The following is an 18,420-nucleotide window of genomic DNA, read 5'->3' on the forward strand; positions in this document are numbered from 1 at the left end:
TTAAATCTTCCATAACCAATAACATGCTGATATGTTCATAACTCATCTATTAAAAAAAAAACTAGATTCACACAAAACCTAGATTAAAAAAAGAGACAGCTTGAACATGCAAAGCATGGGGGGAATATATTTCAAAACAACGGGGATTGTTTCTGCAGTTCAAGCTCCGAAAATATATCAACAAATATCAATCGATTTAGGCATTACATAAGAATAATTTTAAATATAATAGATTGCTATATATGAAGAAAAGAAAATTATCATACATTTTCAAACTGTGTTTCCATAGCAACAGCTAACATTCTCATAAATTACAGAGGCATGCTCTCCCCACTTTTTTTCTTGTCATTAATAAAAAAGCAAAAACAAGAAATAACTCTTACAAACACTATTAACATAGTTGACTAGGCCAACAGAACCTCATAACTAAACTTGCGTCTGCACAATTTCGATTGAAGAGACTGATCTAGTTGAACCTGTTCCAGCAGCACCGTCTCTTTCATGACAATATGCAATCAGTAATTTCACTACCTGTCTGTATCGTCTCCTGTAAGTTGGGAACTTTGTTATGCTCCTCGTAATCCCCACCAACCTACCATCATTATCATCAACTTCTTGATCAGTTAAACATGAAGAAAAACATTCTGTAAGTTGAAGGTACGTGGAGAACTTGCAAAACATCTAGTCTCAATTGTCATTTTCAGTTATACAACCCCTAAACCAAGGGAATATGATTGAAAGAAAGAGGGAAAATTTAAATCATCTGGTCATTCTTTTTCAAGGATGAGAAGCGGAGAAGGTTATATCGCCATCGGCACACAAACCATTCCGTATTATACAATAGTGTACAAACAACAGCAACTATACACTAGACATGTCTGATACATGCTTGAATTGTTTCTATTACATAGAAGTCTCCATACTTGATAGGTTCTAGGATTTCAAAGAACTAAGAATATCACTTTCATTGATATCGCGAGAAAAGTCATAAGGGCCTTAAAGGAAAATAGGACTAAGAAAGAGGGGGAAAACCTGAGATAATAGGTGCTTGAATGACACTAGAGGAACCTTAGTTTGGTTGGTTTTATATACAGTTAGATGCCACTTAAGAAACCTGAATTTATAATACAACTCATCCAAGGGAAGTTTGAAGCTCCAGACCACTTAGTATGCATTTGTAGCATTCACTCAAAAGTAAATCCTGGATAAGAAGCTAGTTTGAATCTTACAAATAATAGCATGGATTTCATGTGATCATTCAATACTAGTAAAATAATACATGAACGATGAACACATCCATAATATAAACTGGGAGAGATGGTTATAACTAGCCTAAACAGACAGATTGCGAACTCATTCTACAAGTTCCTTTTCATAGAAAAGCTCGGATCAACAATTGACAATATTCATTTTGGATCTGTTTTTTCGGATTTGATCTGTTAGACAATAAAACTATATCTCTTATCCCTTACCACAATTTTAGAGTTTTGATATAATGAAAGAGTCCTTTAACATACTATTAGGCACCTCAGGCTCAAATCCCAATGACCATCCATTTAAAGCAAATTAAAAAAAATTAATGTCACATATGATCAAATGTGGGACATTGAAAAAGGACCTCAACCTACGGAGCCAAGTTAGAGTATAAAACTATGGCTAAAATATAGGAAATCCCCCTAAGGTTAATATAAGTGATAGAGAATCCTCCTAATGTTTGAAAACTAACACTTACACTCCCTTTATTTAGTCATTCTTACCATTATTAGTTAAGAGGGTCACATGAGTACTACGTGACACCTATAATCCCAAGAATACCTCTATATTTCTTCTTCTTCTTCTTTGGGGGAAATTCTTTTTCACTTCCCCATCACCAAGGAAGTCCATCTTAAAATGAAAAATCATAAGAAGTTAAAAAAAAAAGCTTGTCTTCACCTTCAAATTTAGATGGACAAATAAAGGGTGGTGCTAGATGGACAAATTAAGGTTACTAAAATTATTATTTTTAATAGGATTTAAGAAGTCTTTTGAGGAGTAGAAGATAGAATGGAACTGTAAGCATGAGCTTAATGGGAACAAAATGCCCTTTTGCTATCGCTACATAAACTAGAGTCTTGTTCTGTCCAACCCGAAGGCTATAATACTCCATTTCTGTTGCTGAGCTCCCTAGTGATGAGGCAGACTCCAATAATACCACTCAAGAAGAACCAATAGAGGAAAATCAAAGCCTTGCTGGTTTTTTTTATTAAGAGAACAACCTAGGGGCAATATTGAATAGAAAATTTAAACATAGCGGTTGAAAAGTGATGGTTTCGAAACTTGGGGGAATTTTCTTACACTTCTACAAATGTTACGGGAATTTTGTGTAATTTGCCCTTAAACTATAATCCTCAACACCTCATCATAACTTCATAGTTTTTGTGTAGTGGAAGGGTTCTTCGACATGCTATCAGAGCAACCTAAGTTTAAATTTTGTGGGCGACAGATTTAAAGCAGATTTAAAAAAGTTATCGTTGTGTCGCTCCATGTTTTCAGCCAACAAAAAAGCTCTCAACCTACGGGGGTATGTTAGACTATATAAGTATATCTCTCAACCCTCATCATAACTTTAGAGTTTTGATATAATGGAATGACCCCAAACATTAAAAGAATTAGAAAATAGTGATGACCTTAAAAGTGTTTGGCTGCCTAGGAACGGCGAAAACCATGTGGAAAACACGGTCCACATCAACCCAGGAAAACCAAAATATCTTTCCCAAAAGTAAGTTGTCTTTAAGAAAAAAATTTCAAAGCTTTTCTTAAAGGCTGATGTAACCTCCAGAAAGTATGAAAACCCATTTTCGAGCGTTTTTATCAAAATGGGGTGGAAAACATCATTTAAGCACTTAAATAATGTGGTTGGTGGGGTTTTTCCAGTGTGAGATTTTTTGGTAAAGCATGTGTTTCATGTTCTCTCTCCTCGTTTACGAGTGTGGTTTCCTATATGTTGATAATAGTGTATTGTAGTGGGTTTTAGTCCCACATTGCTTGGGAGAACAAACCTCACACTCCTCTACTTGTATAAATATATGTGCACACTCAATATTCAACTCAAGAGAAATTTACCCAAGATTCTCTCTCTCTTACTTTAACATGGTATCAGAGCTAGAGCCATTTCCCTTCCAATAAAATTTTTAACGCTTCTGCGTTCTTTTGCCAAATCTTGGTCTTGTTGCTTTGCAGCCGTTTAATGTTTTTTTTTGGCGTTCATCTGCCAGATATTTTGGCCTTGCAGCTTTGCGACCTCTTAACGCGTTTCGCGTTCTCGTTTAACCTTCGGGTTTCATTCTAACATTCGGGTTCTATTTTAAACCTTTGGGTTTCATTCTAACATTCGGGTTCTATTTTAACAGCATTACCGTTTTAAGACCGTCTCTCGGTCTCAAATTAATGGCATCGTCATTTCAAGCCGTCTCTCGGCCTCAAACGAACAGCATTGCCGTTTCGCAGTCAGTAACGGCATCTCGACGTCTTAACGTCTCAACATTGCTGTTATGGCTCCTTCAGAGAAGATTCCCAAACCACATTTGCCCCTCAATGATCAAAGTGACTGGGCAGGGTGGTCCACCATTGTCACCAATGCCTTGCGTGGCGCTGGTTTGCTTGATCATCTCACCAGTACGGGACCAGTTCTACCGTCCATCAGCACTGTTGCTTCATCTAATACTATTGTCTCTGGCAGTGGTGATGTCGATCTTCAGACTGCTCGTGCTCTCTATGTTAAGAAGACTTTAGAGTGGCAATTGCAGGAATTTCGTGTCATGGATTATCTCACTCGGTGTGTTAGCTTTGGTCTCACTATCGAGATTGGCTCGCTTCCCTCTACTCGGATCATGTGGACTCGTCTCGCTGAGCGTTTCACTGAGTGCTCGGGTGCACGGGAGGCATATCTTCTGCAACGCATTGCTCTACAACGCAAAGGTAGTTCATCTCTGCAGTCTCATTTTGGACAAATGCAAGCTTATTGGACAGAGTTACGCTCCATGCTTCCTGGACGTAATTCCACATATAAAGACTGGCTAGCCTGGTACGAACGGCATAAGGTGCATCAACTGTTTCAGTCCCTTCCTGAATATTCAACTATGGCTGATCAACTACGTCATTAGCCTCAATTTTCGACTTTGGCCTCAGTTATGGGAGCTCTCACTGCTTATGAGACCCGACAACAGACAGCACGACTCAATTTGTCAATAGACACTCCTACCTCTTCACTCGAAACTGTTTTGTACCTGTCACTGCTTCTGTTATGAATCATACTTCTCCACAGGCTCCCTCTCCACAGGCTCGATCTAAACTCTCTTGCAAATATTGTAAGAAGGAAGGACACCGCATTGAGACATGCTCAAGCTTCATCCTGAGTTACGTTCCTCATGTACTGGTCGTGGTCGGCGACCCCCTCAGTCTTAACCCTCTCGTACACCAGGATTGCTGGTCAATGCTATACCTTCTACTACTTCAGACTCTACTATTCAAGCTATTGAAAGTCTTCGCCGTCAACTTGATGCTTTTCAACATATCACCTCTACATCCGCCGCACAACTCTCTGGTATGCATTTTGCTGGTTCTTCAGCTAATCCTTCGGTCTCTGGTATGAATGATCTCTGGATTTTTGACTCTGGTTGTTCCTTTCATATGACTTGTAATGCCTCACTTTTATCCTCTGTCTTTACTTTATTCTCTCTTCCTCCTATCTATACAGCTGCTGGACAACCATTGTCCATTACTCAGTATGGCTCTATTACCCCACAAAATGATCCATCTGGTCATCTAACACTTGGTCCCGTCTATGTGACTCCTCAGTTGTGCTTGAATTTAATTTCTATTAGCTCTTTATGCATGACGGGCCTGTTTGTCTCATTTTCTTCTGATACTTGTATTGTGCAAGATCCACAGGCGGTCAAGACAGTTAGGGCGGGTCGTAGGAGGCACAAACTGTATTTTCTGGAATATCTTCACCTTCCAGAGTCCATACGTCCACGTTCTATTGTTGCTTCTCTTCGTTCGTCAAAACCCTCTACCTCGCTTCTTGCCAATTTATGGCATAGACGACTTAGTCATGTGTCTAATAAAAGGCTGGAGAGTCTTATTCAGTCTGAAGTACTTGGTCCTATATCATCTAGTTCTAGTATTGAGTCATGTACTGGTTACAAATTGGCTAAATTCACTGCTTTACCATTTAAAATGAGTACATCCGTATCCACTTCCTTATTTGATTTAATACATTCTGATATTTGGGGGCCAGCTCCTTTGACTTCTTCATCTGGCTACTTATATTATGTTAGCTTTATTGACGATTTCTCTCGTTTTACATGGGTTTACCTACTTAAGAATCGTTCTGACGTACTTACTGCTTATCAAACCTTCACTGCTATGATTTTCACTCTATGACAATCTCGTATTAAAGTTTTTCGTTCTGATTGTACCAAAGAGTACCTATCCTCTACCATGCGCTCTATCATGTCCTCTCATGGGACTATCTTTCAACAGTCATGTCCCTACACTCATGAGCAAAATGGTGTTGCTGAACGCAAACATCGTCATATCCTCGATACTGCTCGATCAATGCTCATTTCTTACTCTGTTCCTCGTCGTTTCTGGGCTGAGGCTATTCTCACCGCGACTCATGCCATTAATATCACTCCATCTAGCTCTCTTTCCGGTGCTACTCCTTATAGTCGTGTTTATACTCATCCTCCCCGTTATGATCTAGTTCGTGTTTTTGATTGTCGATGTTTTGTTCTTCTGCCATCTCACGAACGTGATAAATTATCTCCCAGAGCTGTTTCTTGTGTTTATTTAGGAATTAGTTCAGAACATCGAGGTTATCGTTGTTATGATCCCGCAACTCGTCGAGTTCATATATCTTGTCATGTTCAGTTCGAAGAGGATTCTCCATATTATTCTGCTTCCGATGACTTTAATTTCCTCCACTCTACTGATCATGCTTCCCCGTCAACTGCATCACCCACTTCTTCACCTTAATTTTCCTTTCGAGATCTCCCTGATATCTCACCCTCTCCTTCTGTTGACTCTTCCTCACCCGAGTCTTCTCTTACACCATCTAATCTATATCCCGTGGACACAACTCTCACTCCAGAAAATACTGTTGATCTTCACGCACCTGCGCCAGCATCTCCCTCGCCTGAGGTTCCTCTTGCTCTTCGTCGAGGCAAACGCCCACATGTCATGCCTGCTCGGTATGCTTCTGTTACTTCTTATTCACCTATCTTTCATAACTTTCTTGCTGTCATTCATACTATTGTTAAGCTAAAGTCCTTCCAAGAGGCAGTTCAAATTCCAGAGTGGCGACAGGCTATGGCTGAGGAATTTCAAGCCTTTTAGCAAACTCATACCTGAAATGTTGTTCCATGTCCTCCTGGGATCTCTCTTGTTGACAGTAAATGGGTTTATAAGGTCAAGTTTCGTCCTGATGGCACCATTGAACGTCAAAAAGCTCGTTTAGTGGCTCGAGGTTTTACTCAGCAACAATGTATTGATTATGAAGAGGCATTTGCTCCTGTTGCTCAGATGCCCACTGTTCGTACTCTCCTTGCGGTTGCTGCTGCTCATTGTTGGCTCTTATACGAGATGGATGTCAAAAATACTTTTCTTCATGGCTTTTTATCAGAGACCGTATATATGCAACCGCCTCCAGGGTTAAATATTCCTCCGGGACATGTATGTCTCCTTCGCCGTGCTGTTTATGGTCTCAAGCAGGCACCCCGTGCTTGGTTTGAGTGTTTTCGTGATGTCGTGCTCAAAGCGGGCTTTATAGAAAGTCATCAAGATGCTTCTCTGTTTGTTCGCACTACATCGCGTGGCAGAGTTTTATTACTCATCTATGTAGATGATATGATCATTACAGGTGATGATATGGCATGTATACAATACGCAAAATCTCAGTTGCAACAACAATTTCACATGAAGGATCTTGGATCTCTTCGGTATTTTCTTGGTCTAAAAATTCTCAAGGTCCGCGGGGTGTATTACTGTCTCAACAGAAGTATCTCTCAGATATTCTAAATCAAGCTAAGCTAACTGACAATGCAACTGTCGATACTCCACTCTAGCAGAATGTCAAATTTTGCTCTACTGACGGTGAACCTCTATCTGATCCTACCCGATATCGACATCTTGTTGGTCAATTGGTCTATTTGTGTATCTCTCGACCAGAAATCTCTCATGCTGTTGGTATTATCAATCAATTTGTTAGTGCCCCACGTTCTGTACACTATGCTGTCTTATTACAGATTCTTTGGTACCTCCGGAGTACTAGCACTCGCTCTCTTTTGTTTCCTGCTACATTTAAGTTAATATTCTGATGCTGATTGGGCTGGTGATACAACTACCAGAAAGTCTACCATAGTTTATTGTATATTTCTTGGTGATTCCCTTATTTCCTGGCGAAGTAAGAAACAAGATGTTATTGCTCTTTCCAGTACTGAGGCAGAGTATCGTGCAATGTCCACAACAGCTAAAGAGATCATTCATCTTCGTTGCCTTCTCAGTGATTTCGGCATTTCTGTTACGGCTCCTACTACTCTCTACTGTGATAATAAGAGTGCCATCCAGATTGCTAATAATCCAGTATATCATGAAAGGACCAAACATATTGAAATCGACGCTCATTTTGTCCGTCACCAAGTTATCAAGGACAAGACAATTCTACTTCCTCATGTTTCATCCGCTGACGAGCTTGCAGATTTCTTCACAAAGGCCTTACCTGTTCATCGGTTCCAGTTTCTTGTACGCAAACTCACTTTGTTTGATCCAACATGAGTTTGAAGGGGGCTGTTGATAATAGTGTATTGTAGTGGGTTTTAGTCCCACATTGCTTGGGAGAACAAACCTCACATTCCTCTACTTGTATAAATATATGTGCACACTCAATATTCAACTCAAGGGAAATTTACCCAAGATTCTCTCTCTCTTACTTTAACACTATATATATTTTTACATCATCCAAATAATGGGAACTATGAAAGAATTCCATTTGTTGATTTCTGTGTAAAACCAACAAAAATAAAGGCTTCTCCAAGAAACGCATGATAACGCTGAAAATTGGTTTTTTTTGGTCTGAAAACGGTTTCCTACATTTTTGGGAACGCAATGAAACATGCCCTAAATAGAAAGTTGGGCTAATAATTGTTGCGTTTTGCCATTGATTCTTTGTAATTTCCATTGTAATTTGACTGGGCAAGGGTTCTATCATGATTTCTCTGTAAACGTTCCTGTCATAGAAGCACTCTTTATTCTCTCACAAGAAGAAATTTTGATGGGAATAAATGAATCAGGTGTAAAAGGAATGTTACATGTTAGTCTAGCACTCCAAGGACGATCTTCAACTCATATCTAACGTCTCAATGACAATGAAAAAACATACAACTCATAAGACCATCCAGCTGATAATGCACGCCTTGCAGGTTACAGCCAAGGCTAACAAACCTACCAAAATCACCTCAAAAAAGAGAATATACGTTTCCTATTAACTGCAAAGTTCTTTGATTGTTGCGAAATTGAGTTAGTATAGAAATAAACCCAATTAGTATTAAAGAATGCCTAAGTTAAGAAAAAGCAGAAAACTCACACCTTCTGCTAATAGCCTGTATCTGAGCAGCCCTGAGAGCCTCTTCAGGAGCAACGGATCCATTATCCCACAATTCCATGCCCTGCATATCAGTATTGAAAACTACTAACTTCTCCAAGAACCTCACCTCCTCCTCGCGCATTTGTATGACCTTCATCTGCTCCTTCAAAACCATAATGGGATGAAAAAACCAATCTAACAACCGATCTTGAGGCCGGTTCAGATGGTTGACTTCAATACCCGAGCAAAGCAATAGTCCACCTGACCCAGCTTTGATAGCATAAAGTAGAATATGCAACAAGGCATAGGATGGGAGACCAAGGCCAACTGTTTCTTGGCCGTTTCCCTTTGTTCTTAGCCATTCCCTTAGATTAAGTGATGATATAACATTTGCATCCACAAGTTCCTTTCCCTTTGATTCGCAGGAATTCATTAGCTCCTCCCATATCTGTGACGATGAAGTTTATCAATTTGTACATCAGAAGGGAAACCAACACTCATAACAAGCTTCAAATTGCAAGGGATATATGAGAGGGGGAGAGAGTTGGACCAAACTATTATAAAACATTTTACTAGGCTAGAGTTTTTTTACAAAATTGAGGGATATAAGTTTATATATACTTATTAACCATCCATAAGACTCCTTTTGTGGGCAAAAACCAGGATTTTGCACAACAAAATGTCATTGAATCAGCTTCAAATATGTGTCTGGGGTTTTTCTCTTTCTTTTCTTCTTTTTTTTAAACCGTCTCTCGAACTATTTTCAAGTTCCTGTCACAACGACAAAGCTCCAAAGTTCTTTATGAGAGCTGACAGATATAATTTGTATTGTAAGGTCCAAATAACATGAGCGCCACTAACAGGACAGTGTAAGATCAGCATACAGTCTTAGACTACAAGAAAAAAACTGTAGACTATGTCAATAATGCTCTGAGGTGGTGTCAGTTGCCATGGACAGGTTGAACAGGCGTGTAAAACAACACACAGAAATATAGAGATATTAACTTTTGTAAATACCAAAATCAAAACTTATGAGACACCTGAAAGCGATACCAAATCGAAAACAAATTCTTAGTCTTTTCTAAATTGATGTTTGCAGATTAAGACATGACAAATTACCCTTTGTTTTATATCTTCAACCGATGTACTATACGAGTTAATAACAACATATGTTAAAACTAATGATCAAGTCCCTAATGGGGGGGAAAAATGAAGGCTTGGTAATTTTGACAACCAAAAGATATATATATATTCCAGTCCAATCATCAAATGCAGAGAGTTTGTATGATACAAATAAGTTGCTACTAAAAATTAAAAAAATTTACCTTTACCATTTTGACTTCTTGGATTGCCTCTCTAACAGATCTTGAGGGACCCAATTTGGGCACCAACAATGCAGGTGCTAAAGAACTTGGACTGGTTTTTCCTCCTTTAATGATACTACTTCCAACAGAAAATTCATCTGAGTTGGATACTTTTCTCTTTCTATATTTGGGCCTGGATGAACAGTAGTAGAAAAGACACTGTTACAAACTTCTATTCAAGAATATATTGCTCCTAAACACATAAAGATATCATGTACTTAGTTTTAACAGAAGAAAATAAATGAGTTTGTACTTTGGAAGAATAGACCCTTCTCTCAGATAAAGCCAATCATTTGTGTATTCATCAAATTCTGAAATAATGGCAACAACATAAGCAATTCCCCTCTGGAAAGATCGTTCCTGCACCAAATGGTAGAAGTTACATTCCCATGCAGATCTTAAACAAAATCTTAAAAGGATGCACCACATTTACATTGGATCTGAACTCTGAAGATAAAATGGTAAAATTTAAACAGACCCCAAACTTTAAAAGGTTTTGCACAAAACCCTCCTGAACTTCTAAAAATCCTAGAACCCTCACAAACTTCTCACACTCAAGTGCTATGACCGATGCCACATGCTTTCAGTTGTCATGTTCTATGGACAATTTTGCCATATCTACTAAATATAACTCCCATATACCCTTTTCACGTTAGGGTAAGTAAAAAAGCAATTATGGCATGTTAGACTTTCTACTCTACCTGTTAGCGCTGATTATGAGAATTTTCAATAGTTTAGGGACATTTAGTATAATGAAGAAAGCATGGGGTTTCTATGATTTATAAAGTTCAGGGATGTTTTGTGAGAAACCACCAACTTTCAGGGGAGGTTCTGTGATAATTACCCAGTATAAAATACAGTTATGATTGGGTTCACCTGATACACAATGACTGATCCATACAGTCCAACAAATATGCTCGAGATAATGACCAATAGAATGCTCCCTACAACAACAAGAGGCCAAAAAAGGATTGCTAGACCAGCAATTGGCACACAAGCTGTTTCAAGAAAAATGCCTTCTCGGCTTATGAGATCATGTAGCAATCTCTGCCAGCCCTTGAAAAGCATGTAAGGGCTCTTTATGATTGCTATGACAGTGAAAAGTGGGACATCCACTGCTAAGCCAATTAGACCTACAGCAATACAAGCAGGCACCTGCCCGAATCTGCATATGGTTTCAGCAGTCAAGCTACTATTGAATTTAAAATCGATAATAATACAACAATAATATAAGATATATCAAAGCTGGTATTGAGTATAAAGTTGATATAGCGCGACAAGAATATCGATTTCTCAAAGAAAAAATAAATCCATAGAAGAAAATGCAGGAGATGACCTATTTCGTTGCCTTCACATTTCTTTATTACTTTAATCTTATTTTCTGCATTGCACCCACCATGTTTTCCACAACATGAAATAAGTAAATCAATCATACTGCCATTGTTTCTCTTCATTTTTCCCACTAAATAAATTTTTGGTACTTCAAACCTTAAACCTACCCTCATATTAGTAATCATCATTAGATAATATCAGTTTGTAATGATCGGCTTTGGTTAATCATATTGATACACGTGAAATCCGATAGGATATAAGCTTTTATACATAAAGATGTTGCCAAATACTTCAAGACCATCTTCACTCTATTTTATGAAATATGAAGTGATTCTGATATCTGTGTATAAAATACTTGGGTACAAATCAACAAGATATCAATGCCAAGTTTTGGACGGTTTCTTAGACACAAGGACATTTGAACCTCTGTCCAATGTGCATGTAAATAGTTTAATAATTAGAACGTTCACCCTCTCTACAACCTCTGCAGAATTCCTGTAGGCCCTTCCTACTTTATCAATCAGCACACAAATATCAAGAGGTAATCACTAATTGAATAGTATGCAATGGCGTTTCTAAGTAACAAATTCACTGAAAATAAACAGTGTTGTACACAACTAACAGCAGAGCAACAATTTGTAACTCATTACTATACACATGTCAGATGCACAACTGATTCAACGAACTATAAAAAATTATTAGCAGAAATTTGGCACCTGATGGAATGAGATTCATGATCGCCTGACAATTCTCGTAATTCTTTCAAATAAACTGGGTAAGAATGGTAGCAGATATCACCAAAGTCTCTAACCACTATGCAACTACCCTTGATTGTCCCCCATGTACCATCCTATTGTGCCATTAATTCATCAGTTGCTTTTCAATAAATGGAGAAACCAATAAAAGAAGAAACATGTTAAGATCTTTGTCCTTATTTACCACAATGCTATGGAAGAACTTCTTTGCTTCACTGTTTTGTCTGAATGCTTCAAAAGTAGAAATCCACGGTGTGAAAAATCCATAGCCAATTCCAACAATGATACTGCCGAAGATACCAAGGGCCAGCCATAGGACAAATAGTACAGGAAGAGCAAACAGAACTGCTAATTTGAGAGCCACATTTATCTGCTTAGTCCTGTGCCCATCAATGAATCTTGAATTAGAATCTTATAGTTTTTATCTCATTGTCAAATGATAATAAAGTTTTCCCCATAAAGAGGATAAACGTATTGACAGAGGGACATTGTTACTTAATTGACGATGTAAGTTGATAGGCTGTAAACAAGTTAATTGTCAAATTGATGTTAGTATGCTCAGCATAAAAGAGGACATATGCCTGAGGTTTTGTGTTATTGAAGCATGTATCGTGTATGCTTGCAAGTCTACATTCTACTATAGATTCAGATAAATAATATGTTCCGAGAAGAAATTCAGTTAAATGACTTTCTCTCCTTTTCTGTTCAATTGCAATGTCCAGATAATCATCTGTGTTTAATATATGTATATATGTAAAAGGTCATGAGGGTTTTTTACCCATACACTCCTTCTCCAAATCATAGTTTTTTTTAAATCACCATCCTAAACACCATCATCACTAATTACTCCTTAAATTATACTCAAATAAAAATAACCCCAAATTTACCGTTAAAAATAAAATTGAGTATTCCTTTGTACTCTGTCACCTTGCTGTAATTATTTAAGAAAAGACTAAACTATCTTTAGTTTACTTACTGAACTGCCTTAAGTTCAGCCGTTTTCTAGATAACTCCCTTAACTGTTAGGAATTTAACGCCTAAACCCCTAATTGCAACGGAAACGCAGTATAGAAAAGTACACCAAGATTTAACGAGGTTCGGCAACTGCCTACGTCCTCGGGAGCCACACAGATAATTTCTTATTAATTAAACAAGAAATTACAATTTAGGAGCGTATCTCAAAACTGAGATTTCTCTGATAAACACTGTAGCTACAGTGTTAATAATTAAAGGGTATGAACCCTTTCAATTCTCACTTGAGAATAAATGAATAACCCCACAATAAATACCCTCTTTAATCCTCTTTAATGATCTCTCTCTCCTCTTAAATCCTCTTTTTAATCTCTCTCTCCTCTTAAATCCTCTTTTTAATCTCCCCTCAAAAATCCCAAAATTCTGAGCGCTGGAGAAAAGAGGGAACGAAGAACGGAAAGGGGAAAAATCAGCCGCCGCCAGGAAAGAACAAATCGGAGAGAGGGGGAAGGCTCAGCAGCGAAACCCTAGGGCATGGGGTCCCTTTTATAGGCGGAGGTGGAGGGCTGGCGACAGCATGTCGCCAGCGACTGCTTCGACGCCAAATTCGAGGCCGAACGCAGAGTTGAGAGTCGAACGCAGAGCTGGGTTCGAAAACGCAGAGCTCGGGGAGGCGATCGCACGCGGGGCTCGCATTCGTCGTCGACTTCGCCTGAAGTTCGTCGCCCACGCACGCCTGCAACATCCATGAGCTCGCCGGAGCTCTTCGTCGCCTGAGGTGAGTTTGATCTACACCTTTTCCAACATTAACTTCAAAATGTCAATCGGATCTCAAGTTTTGTCAGATCACCCCCACCCCCCCACCACACAACACACACACACACACATACACAGAACTTAGATCTAACTGCAGATGTGAAAATCATGCGTTCAAATAACCAAAATACCCCCATTGGAAAAACCCTTTTCATGCCCTTTCTAATAACTATAAAGACAATTTTCACAAATCCCTTAACCTTGGTCCAAGTTTAGTTCAATTTTGACCAAGATGCCCCTGATTAATTAATTTAATTTACTAATTAGAGTATTCATTTGAAAAGTGTATGTTCATATAACACAGCTAGGGCGGTTAGATGAAATTATTGAAAACATTTGGGGGGGTTTTCTGGAAGCTCCCAAACTTAGTATGTGGCATTTTTAAAGTTTTAGTGGGCTACTCAAAATCCGCTGAAGCATTTCCTTCCCCTTTGTCCAACACTGTCATCGCTGCTCCTCGCATCAACTTCCCCAACCTGTTTCTTCTGCTTATTATCATACAGGGATAAAATAGTCTTATAATTCATCTGCACTTAAAATGTTTAAACAACTATTGTAGATATAAAACTTTGATTTGACTTTAAAGTTTATGAGGTAACTTAGCAATTATGATGTTTTGGAGAGTTATTTTAAAAAAAAGGTATAATCTGGGTAGTGTATACTAAAAAAACCACTATTATAATGCTACTGAATGATAATCGATGCTAACTCCGAAACTGCCAACTTTCTGAACATCACATAACATTCACCCCAGAGTTAACTATGTTCTAACGTTCTAAGACTTGTCAAATTTTGACTAGAAAGGTATAGCTCACCCAAAATTGGTGTATCACGATACAAGCAATTGACATTAGACATCAGTCATCAGCCATCAAAGGAGTTCTTAAAAACAAAACAAAAAGTACCATCTAAAAATTTCAAGGAAAAGACAAAAAAAACTCAACTTGAGAAGAGAGTAAACAGTCCAGAAAACATGGAAGGGGAAGAGGCCCACCATCACCCCAATGTTGCCAACAATCAGCAAAATCCCAGCAACGGGTCCCACCGTCACAGCTGCAACAAAACAAAGAAACAATTTTTACCAAGAAACTAGTTTTACCAAGAAAATACCCAAAAATAACAGGGAACAAAAAAAAAATGGTTACCTTTGAAGAAGCCAATGAAGAGAGCACAGCAGAAGGAGAAGACAACATAGGCAATCCTTAAGCTCTGCTGCACTGAATCGAAAGGAGATGTGTAGTGGGTTTGGAGCCATTGGGCCACAGAGTTCATGGATAATGAAGACATCAAATCACTCAAAGTTACAAAAACGCAGGTAAATAGAGAGATTATAAGAAAGGAAGAAGACCCAGGAAGAATGGAAATGGGATTACGTTCAATACTTCCTACTTCTCTATTTTTTTTCTTTTGGATTTTTTTTCCTTTAATGGCGGGGTGGGGAGCCATATATACTATATATATATTATATAAATATATATATAATAATATATATATATATATAATATATATATGATATATATATATTTATTTATTTATATGTGTGTGTGTAGAGGAAGAGGAAAAAGCAAATGCTTGGGCGTGTGTAAATGTCACTGGTTGTGGTGTGCTTTCTGCTCCTTTTCGTTTATTTTGCGTTCTGGTGTAAAACAAATGGGACCAGCTGCTACTTTTGAGGAAGAAGTGGGACCCACCTCAGCGTGTGATTTTAGTTTTTCTAATAACAATATTTATAAATTTATTTGTAGAATCCTACTGTTTGATTTCAGAAAACGTCTAAGATTTCTTGAAGAAAATGGATATTTATACTAATATTATCTTTTGTGTTATAATTTCTTGCTAGTTTTGAGAGTAACTTTTTCAAAAAAGTAAGTGAATTAATGTAAACATCAGCTAAACTCTTTCTCAGAATTCCTTTTTATCTCACAAAAATTAGCATGAAAATTGAAAAGTGAACTCAACTTCATCCACACATATAAAAATAACAAGGGATTTGCAAAGTTTAAGATCTTAAAGTGTAATGATTATGAGACACACCAAAACCATTGCTCTATTGAAGATATTATTTGATACTAATACTTGTAGAGATTCAGTTAGATACTTGATAATATCTGTAGAGATTTGATTGATTTTCCATATCTTGTAACCTATCTATATATACACATATGTATATTGATTATGTGAATACAAAAAGATTTAACTTTTCTCCAAAATAATATAGTATCAGAGTCTTGAAACCCTAGTAGCCGTCAGCCCTCTTTCTTCTTTTTTCGGCCTCCTTCAAGCCGTTTTTCAAGCCATCTTCAACCGGGTTTTCAGGCCGCTGATCTTCAGATCTCTTGTGCATTGTTTGTTGTCGCTAAGCACCCGTGTGCCCCCTTCCTCTTTGCTTCGAGTTCAGGTCTCTTGGCCACCATGTCTCCATCATCATCTACCTCCTCCACTGGTGTTTTCACCAACACACCACCACCACCCGTCGTTCAAAACACCCGTCACTACCTCTCAATCAAACTCAACCCCCACAACTATCTGTACTAGAAAATGCAGATCTCTCCTTGCTTGTGTAGCCAATCCCTGATGGGATACATTGACGGATCCGCTCCGCCACCACCCACTCATCTTACTTCCGTCAACCAATATGCGCCACCAATCAACCCCGAGTTTCTGTCATGGCAGCAACAAGATCAACTTGTTGTCTCTATTCTCTTTTCTACTCTCTCTGAGGAGGCTTTTCCACTCATCGTCGGTCTTACGACATCCTCTAAGATCTGGACTTCATTAGTGAGTGCCTATGCGTCTCCTTCGAATACAAGAATTCTTCAACTACATGAGGCACTTCATGATCTCAAACAACCGGATCTCTCAGTCACTGCCTACCTCTACAATGCCAAAAACATCTCTGGTTCGCTTGCTACTGTTGGACGTCTGATCTCTGCTGTGGACTTGAATGTATATATCTTTAAGGGTCTCCGTCCCGAGTTCCGGGATCTCACTACGACCCTTAATGCTCATCCCGAAGTCGTTTCCTTTGAAGATCTGCATGCTCTTCTCCTTAGTCATGACTACATTCATGGTCATCCTGTTGTCGAGGCAATCTCTCCTATGGCACATCTCACTGGTGCACAGATCTAGCCCCTAACAGCCAGATTGTTGCCTACAGGTAACATCTCAGGCGGCCTACAGTCCGTGGGCCAGTAGCTGGGCGCACACGGCCAGAACCTGGGCGCCCACGGCTAACATCGGCGCCCCCAAAGGTAGCGCTGGCTGCGCTTGGGCTGCTTGCAGCAGGTCAAACCACCCTATTTTGAGCCATGCTGCTTCCGCAGGTTATGGCATGTCGTCCTACAGCCACGTTGCTCTCGGGGCCGTCGCTTATGGTCCGATACTTGGCCCCAACACCTATGGCTTACCTCCCCAGCAGTTCTATGGGTACAAAAATCAGTCTAGCAGGTACAACAACCAGGGGTGTGGCCGTGGACATGGGCGTTGTCGAGGCCGTGGACAATTCAATACTCGATGTCAAATATGCAATGGTTCTAATCACACTGCCATTACTTGCTACCAACATGTTGTACTCGCCATCTCTCCTTTTGCTCACTTCACCAATGTGGTCACTCTGTCTGTAGCCTCCTCTACTTGGTTTCCAGATACCAGCGCGAATCACCATGTCACTCCGGATATCGAGCGCTTGGACAAATCTCAGTCTTACCTTGGCTTCGACAGTCTTCATATTGGTAATGGTAAAGGTCTCCCTATCTCTCATGTTGGTTCATGCACCTTACACACACCTACGAAATCATTTCATCTTTCTAATATTTTGCGTGTTTCGGCCATTTCCAAGTCTTTATTATATGTCTGATAATTCACTAAAGATAACAATGTGTTTATTGAGTTTCATCTGTTCTTTTTTGCTGTGAAGGATCAGGTCACCCATCGAACCCTACTTATCGGACCCAGTGAAAATGACATTTACACCCTCCGCAACCAAGCCGCTACTCATTCACTTAATATTGCTCATCTAGCTGAACGGGCCTCATCTGATATCTGGCATCAGCGTCTCGATCACCCGTATAGCCAACTAGTTAGGACTATAATAAAGAGACATTGTCTTTCTTGTTCTTCTATGAAGTTTAATTCTCTATGTATGGCTTGCCAACTTGGCAAATCCTCTAGGTTATCTTTGCCAGTTTCACATAACAAATGCAACTCTGTCCTTGAGCCTATTTTTAGTGATGTTTGGGGGCCTTCTCCTACTATGTCTTCTGATGGTCATCGTTATTTTGTTCTATTTATTGATGCATATTCAAAGTACATGTGTATTTTCCCACTTTCTTAAAAATCTGAGGTGTTTACTGTCTTTCTTAAGTTTTTGGCGATGGTTGAACGTTAATTCAACATGAAACTCAAATCTATTCAAACTGATTGGGGCGGGGAATTTCAAAAATTAACTCCTTATTTTTCTAACTTGGGGATTGTTCATCGTGTCTCGTGCCCTCATACCAACGAACAAAATGGTATTGTTGAACGTCGCAACCGTCATGTCGTTGAAACCGGCCTTTCT

The 18,420-nt window shown here is 39.0% G+C and overlaps 1 protein-coding gene across 1 annotated transcript; it reads right to left on the bottom strand.

The window, feature by feature from the left end:
• Positions 242-15,293, bottom strand: LOC109822527 (uncharacterized membrane protein At3g27390-like). Its single transcript, XM_020388746.1, has 9 exons — positions 15,008-15,293; positions 14,807-14,915; positions 12,259-12,454; positions 12,036-12,169; positions 10,864-11,152; positions 10,241-10,347; positions 9,949-10,120; positions 8,626-9,071; positions 242-592 (listed from the first exon to the last, which is right to left on the bottom strand). Exons 1-9 carry the CDS (start codon positions 15,147-15,149, stop codon positions 427-429), a joined length of 1,761 nt encoding a protein of 586 aa, XP_020244335.1. The 5' UTR covers positions 15,150-15,293; the 3' UTR covers positions 242-426.

Source organism: Asparagus officinalis, chromosome 8, assembly GCF_001876935.1.
Source record: "Asparagus officinalis chromosome 8, Aspof.V1, whole genome shotgun sequence".
Lineage (NCBI taxonomy): Eukaryota > Viridiplantae > Streptophyta > Magnoliopsida > Asparagales > Asparagaceae > Asparagus > Asparagus officinalis.

Excerpts from the sequence above, each read along its gene's own strand:
- LOC109822527 (XM_020388746.1), bottom strand. The coding sequence starts at position 15,149 with ATGTCTTCATTATCCATGAACTCTGTGGCCCAATGGCTCCAAACCCAC. Across the intron at positions 12,455-14,806 it reads ACTGTTTACTCTCTTCTCAA|GACTAAGCAGATAAATGTGG; the intron begins GTTGAGTTTTTT and ends TGATGGGCACAG. Across the intron at positions 9,072-9,948 it reads AAGAAGTCAAAATGGTAAAG|ATATGGGAGGAGCTAATGAA; the intron begins GTAAATTTTTTT and ends TCATCGTCACAG.